This window comes from Aethina tumida, chromosome 5 (genome assembly GCF_024364675.1).
Source record: "Aethina tumida isolate Nest 87 chromosome 5, icAetTumi1.1, whole genome shotgun sequence".
Classification (NCBI taxonomy): domain Eukaryota; kingdom Metazoa; phylum Arthropoda; class Insecta; order Coleoptera; family Nitidulidae; genus Aethina; species Aethina tumida.
In genome coordinates, this window is record NC_065439.1 from 1,640,434 (window position 1) to 1,647,419 (window position 6,986).

The 6,986-nt window shown below is 28.2% G+C and overlaps 1 protein-coding gene across 1 annotated transcript; it reads right to left on the minus strand.

Moving 5' to 3' along the window:
- Positions 1–274: 274 nt before the first annotated feature.
- On the minus strand, positions 275–6,750 carry LOC109606847 (uncharacterized). The gene is made up of 4 exons (XM_020023379.2): positions 6,572–6,750; positions 6,200–6,496; positions 688–912; positions 275–623 (listed from the first exon to the last, which is right to left on the minus strand). Exons 1-4 carry the CDS (start codon positions 6,671–6,673, stop codon positions 405–407), a joined length of 843 nt encoding a protein of 280 aa, XP_019878938.1. The 5' UTR covers positions 6,674–6,750; the 3' UTR covers positions 275–404.
- Positions 6,751–6,986: the final 236 nt, after the last annotated feature.

Sequence of the window (6,986 nt, forward strand, 5' to 3'; positions counted from 1 at the left end):
ATATTATAATTATAGTACAAAAATTCAAAGTATGAAATTTAAAATGTTAAATAAAATGAAAAATTGTTAAAATTTTAAAAACGTGATGATAGTTTGAATTGTCTCAGGAAATATTTTATTTTTAAAAAGATAAATAGAATAAGAATATATTTCAGTATTACTTAAACTTTTATATCCTATTCAATTTATAATTTTTTCTATTGTTTTGTTTTTATATTAGTTTATAATTAATTATTTTTTGCTTTCAGATTTATAAATAAATAAAACCAAAGTGTAAGTTCAACATTTTTATAAAAACATAAATAACAGAATTTTTTCGCATTGTACAAACAAAATAAATATTAAATAAATAATTTAAGTTAAATTACTGCACACCAATATGGTGCAAAATCCTGATCACGTTCCTATTGGGCGGGAATCTGGGCACTGTAGGCCATCTTCTGGGCCTCCTTGGCGTCGAAGTTCCTACCCCATCCGCCGCCGTAGGAATCGTGTCCGCCGCCGGAGTGGTGGTGCTCCTCGTGGTGTTCGTGGTGCGGGTGGGCCACGACCTCGTAGGTGACGTGCTTCTCCGAGTGCAGCAGCTTCTTCAAGCCGATGACGGCGGCCAACACCAAGGCGAGCTGCAAAGACAACAACAACAAGGATTAGCACACAGGGTTTCACGTGAGGGGTTGCTAAGGTTACCTTGCTGACCAACAAGGCTTTGCCCACGAGGAAGACCAAGGCTTTGAAGGCGAGGGCTTTGAGGAGACCGATTTTCATGACGGCTGCGGCGATCAGGGCTCCCATTCCGTTGTCCTTCTTCTTACGGGCCTCGGAGGACTCGTCCGGCTTTACGGACAGGCCGACGTTCAGGCTGCCATCCTTGCCTTGATTTCCGGACACCACGACGTCGGCTCCGTCCACAACCTTAAATAGACAATGGATTTCATCAATATGGTTGTCATATTTCTTCAGAATAGGGGAGGAAAAAACCAGTTGGTTGGGTGGAATTACTAAATTATTGTTGTATATATTTCTCCAAGCTTTGAAAGCTTTATAAAGCATTTTTGTTACTTTATAACCAATTTTAAAATGTAAATAAAATATTACAATTAAATGGAAACTTGTCTTTCATGTTTAAATTATAATTAAATAAATAAATCCCTCTTTTACCAATTTTTATAAAATATAAATGTATTTTTTTAATTTTTTAGAATATTTAAATTCTAATTATGATTTTCTAAATTAAAAATGGATAAATTATGAAAAATGTCCAATCTAACAATTTTAATAAATAATATGACCTTCAAAATAAAAAATTAGTAACAAAAGAAGAGGAAAAAGAATGTTATTTTTAAAATTTTTTAGAATTTTGTATTATTTTCTAAATTTAAAAAGATAAATTATGAAAAACTTTATATTTATTAATTTTAATAAATAATATGACATTGAAAATATAAAATGGATAACAAAAAAAAAAAGAAAAATTTAAAAAATGTAAGTTTTCATATTTTTTTTTTGAAATTCTTAAATTCCTTAAATTAAGATTTTATAATATTTTTTCAATGAGTAAAATTAAAAAAAATTAAAATTTAAATTTGTTCCTATAATTTTTTAAAATTTTTTTAAACTATTAAAAAGAATAAATTATAAACAATATCCAATTTATTAATAATAAAATCAATTTTAAAAATAGAATATAAAAATAAAAAATAAATAATGTAATTATTTATAATTTTTTAGAATTCTTAAATTCTAAAATAAGATTTTAAATATTTTCTAAATTGAAATTTAAAAAAAGAAATCATGAAATTTTGTGTTAAGAAATTAAAAAAAAAATAAAAAAAAAACTTAAAAATCTTATTTATTAATTTTTTCTATAATTTTTATATTTTTTTTTTTTATAAGACTATTAAAAAGGATAAATTATAAACAACGTTCAATTTATCTATTTTAATAAAATAAAACAATTCTAATTTTTTAGAGTTCTTAAATTTCAAATTAATATTTTAAGCATTTTCTAAATTAAAATTTAAAAAAAAAATTTATGTGTTATGAAATTTAAAAAAATATTAAAAAAAATAAAAAAGTTTCATAATTGTCCAATTTATCATTGTTAATAAAATATAAAAACAACAATATAAAAAAATCAAAAACAAAAAAATTTAATTTTTTAGAATTAAATTCCAAATTAAGATTTTAAATATTTTTTAAATTGAAATTTTAAAAAATTATAACGTTTAAAAAAAAATAAAAATAAAAATCTTATTTATTCACTTTTTCTATAATTTTTATATTTTTTTAGTATTATAAGACTATTAAAATGGATAAATTATAAAGAATGTCCTATTTGTCATTTTTAATAAAATATTAAAAATGTGTAACGAAATAAATGAAAAACGTAATTTTTTATAATTTTTTATAAATATAAACTTTCAAATTAAGATTTTAAACAATTTTTAAATTAAAATTTCTTCAAATTTTGTGTTATGAAATTTAAAGAAAGATAAAGAATAAATTAAAAATCTTATTTATTTATTTTTTTATAATTTTTTATTTTTTTTTTTCTTTCTAATTATAAGATTAAAAATAATTAATTATAAATAATTAATAATTTTAAAATACAAATATGAATAGATAAAAAACTGAAAAATTGTTTAAATTCATCATATCTTTTTATAATTAACATTTTCAAAATAATAAAAAATATTGTAAGTTATATTTTTAAAAATATTAAATTAATTATTAAAAAAAAATAGAAAATATTTTTCCAATTTTTTTTTTTTTTTTTTGTAATATAAAAAATAAATTGATTAAAATTGTAATTTTATATAAAACAAATTTTTTATACCCTCACAAATTTTAAAAATCTAAAAATTAAAAATAAAAGCTTAAATTAAAATATTTTTATCTTTTTTTTTTTTAATTTTTAATATTAAAGGAAACTTACAGTTTAATTTGAACTGTACCCATTAAAATCAAATTATCGAAGCTTCTCGAGAGTGAATTGGGCCACACTAAATTTTAGGTTTTGTCGTCGACAATTTTAATCACCGTCCACAAGAAACCATAATTAACGCGCTTCATTTCCTTTACGCAACAACAACAACAACAACAACAGATGCGTGAACACACAACAATTTACTTCTGAAGAGAAAGCAGTACCATTCAAGTTTAAGGTCACGTCTGCCGACCGAACATATGTCGGAGCTTTTATACGAGAAAAAAAAAATTAATTCGTCGGAATATGGATAAGGTAACCCACAATTTACATCTTGGACACAGTGGCACAGTTTTAGATAATTCGCCTCGATTGCTGTGTCATTATTGGTGACACCATTCGGTTTTCATCTATAGCAAAGTTATGTTAAGCCATTTTTTTATTATAATTCCGTAAGGTTCCGTAATTAAACACTAAACTGCTGTTAAAAAAATACAGTAAACTTTCAATTACCGCTAAAATTACTTCCATCTCCGTAACGGAATCACTTGTCGCTTATTTTACACTTGTTACCGCAGCAATTTGATAATGAAATAAGTTAATTAAAACATTATAACAGTAGCACGCTGTACAGATGTTTATTTTTTATAATTCTTCAACCTGTATAATCATAATGTGGACACAAACCGGGAAACAAAACAGAAAAAAAATGTATTTAAGTGAAAATCAACACCATTGTAGGAAATGGTATCTGGTTCATCCATAATTAAATGCAAATCGGTAATTTACGTCCTTTCCCAACGCTATTTATGGGCAAAGATGGTAATAGTGTCTCGTGCCACTTTTGTGTGAGAAAACATGTTCCGGGGAGATTTTCTAGATGTGTGTTACAGATGTTTATGAGAAGTTGATATGAATGTTGTTTTCAGCTGTCTCTAGTGTGACCCACTAAGTACCATCAGGTTTCGTTCTCAGTTCTTTCATGGCAAGGACAAAAGTACACGTAAAAACTGAAGAAATGAATGAACATTTGTATGACATAATTGTCCATAAACTTAGAATATTAAAAAAGTCATAAAAACACTAATGTAAGAGACTTTTGTTTTTCTAACATACTGAACAGATCCTGAATGGTTTAAGACAATGGTTCACTTAGTATAATATTAACAATATTAAAATCTCAAAGTTGAAGAAGATTTGGCCAAAAACTTCATCATTTAAAGGGATACAAAAGCTTTAGTCTCATTAACACTATTATAACCAATATTTTATGCCATATTAAAAGATGTTCAAAGATGTTTTAAATAATTTTGAAGGGTTTAAGACAATGGTTCACTCAGTATAATATTAATAATATTAAAATCTCAAAGTTGAAGAAGATTTGACCACAAACTTCAGCATTTAAAGGGATAAAAAAAATTTAGTCTCATCAACACTGTTATGACCAATATTTCTTGTTCAAAGATGTTTTAAGTAATCTTGAATGGTTTTAGACAATAGTTCACTTAGTATAATATTAATAATATTAAAATCTCAAAGTTGAAGAAGATTTGACCAACAACTTCAGCATTTAAAGGGTTACAAAAGCTTTAGTCTCATTAACACTGTTATGACCAATATTCCATGCCATACTGAAAGTTGTTCAAAGATGTTTTAAATAATCTTGAAGGGTTTAAGACAATATTAAAATCTCAAAGTTGAAGAAGGTTTGACCAAAAACTTCAGCATTTAAAGGGTTACAAAAGCTTTAGTCCCATTAACACTGTTATGACCAATATTTCTTGTTCAAAGATGTTTTAAGTAATCTTGAATGGTTTTAGACAATAGTTCACTTAGTATAATATTAATAATATTAAAATCTCAAAGTTGAAGAAGGTTTGACCAAAAACTTCGGCATTTAAAGGGTTACAAAAGCTTTAGTCCCATTAACACTGTTATGACCAATATTTCTTGTTCAAAGATGTTTTAAGTAATCTTGAATGGTTTTAGACAATAGTTCACTTAGTATAATATTAATAATATTAAAATCTCAAAGTTGAAGAAGGTTTGACCAAAAACTTCAGCATTTAAAGGGTTACAAAAGCTTTAGTCCCATTAACACTGTTATGACCAATATTTCTTGTTCAAAGATGTTTTAAGTAATCTTGAATGGTTTCAGACAATGGTTCACTTAGTATAATATTAATAATATTAAAATCTCAAAATTGAAGAAGGATTGACCAAAAACTTCAGCATTTAAAGGGTTACAAAAGCTTTAGTCTCATTAACACTGTTATGACCAATATTTCATGCCATACTGAATGATGTTCAAAGATGTTTTAAGTGATCTTGAATGGTTTCAGACAATGGTTCACTTAGTATAATATTAATAATATTAAAATCTCAAAATTGTAAAAGGTTTGACTAAAAACTTCAGCATTTAAAGGGTTACAAAAGCTTTAGTCTCATTAACACTGTTATGATCAATATTTCATGGCATTCTGAAAGATGTTCAAAGATGTTTTAAATAATCTTGAAGGGTTTAAGACAATGGTTCATTCAGTATAATATTAATAATATTAAAATCTAAAAGTTGAAGAAGATTTGACCAAAAACTTCATTAACACTGTTATGACCAATATTTCATACCATATTGAAATATGTTCAAAGATGTTTTAAATAATCTTGAAGACAATGGTTCACTCAGTATAATATTAATAATATTAAAATCTCAAAGTTGAAGAAGGTTTGACCAAAAATTTCAGCATTTAAAGGGATACAAAAGCTTTAGTCTCATAACACTCTTATGACCAACCAATATTTCATACCTTACTGAAAAATGTTTAAAGATGTTTTAAGTTATCTTGAAAGGTTTAAGACAATGGTTCACTCAGTATAATATTAATAATATTAAAAACTCAAAGTTGAAGAAGGTTTGACTAAAAACTTCAGCATTTAAAGGGCTTTAGTCTCATTAATACTGTCATGACCAATATTTCATGCCATATTAAAAGGTGCTCAAAGACATTTTTAAAAAAATTTGAATGGTTTAATATGACATACTGAACAGAAGTACTCAAAAAACTTAGGAAAGAAATTGGGAAAGCTAAGCCCTGAAGCTTTAAAGCTTTAATAATTTAATGTTGTTAAAGCAAAAACTACTACTTTAGTCTAAAAAGACCCAATAAGCCAAGTGTATCAAAAACAATTCCTCAACCTGTCATCTACTTGAACTAATCAGCTAGAAGCAATCTAGTAAGGAGTTAATGCACTAAACCTCCTCTTGGACCTTACCTTCCATTTCAGCGATCTAGTGCTAACGAAACTGTAGATTTTATCAGCGATCACTTGACTTAATTGGGCCTCTTCGCTCATCTGTTCCAGACTTCTGGCCGTGCTCAGATTGACTGGAACCGTTGAGGTTTGCTTAATTTCGACGTCGCCAATTTCGATCGTCGACTTCTTGAGCATTCTGTTAAAGTACGTGACCAGTTTGAGCATCATGCACGAACTTATGTCACGGTTCGAGCATTTGGTGTTCAATTTTTTTAACAGTGACTCCTCTATGTTCGAGTATTCGTTCGTTAATACCTGAAAATCCCAACAACGTTTTCGCCATCATTTCGTCGTTGTTTTGTTTAAGTTTGTCTTTTAGAGGATGCTTACCGAGTTCTCCAGGTGGGCTTTGGCGTCGTCGACGACCGGTCCGGCCGACGCGAGGGCCACGAAAGCGATGGCAACCACAACACAGATCACTTTAAAGTCCATTTTCACTTGTCAACTGAATTTCGGCCGGATCCAAAACGAAAATTGAACGTCGCTGAGTTTTGCGAATCGAATGATGGTCTTGGTGCGTCCTCCCTCGATTTTATAGGGACGCACTGGTCAGTGCAAGTGTGTCGCGTCGACCAGACGTGCAGTGGTTTTTGGTGGTACCGTACGATGGTGGCGGAGTGCTTTCTTCAGTTGGGCGGCTGTGATCTAGCTAGATGCTGCCGGTCGATTGACAGTGAAATTTTTAATGATTTTTTTCGCTTCCACTTCGATTCCGTGTTTCACGGGCATTTTTGACCGTGGTATT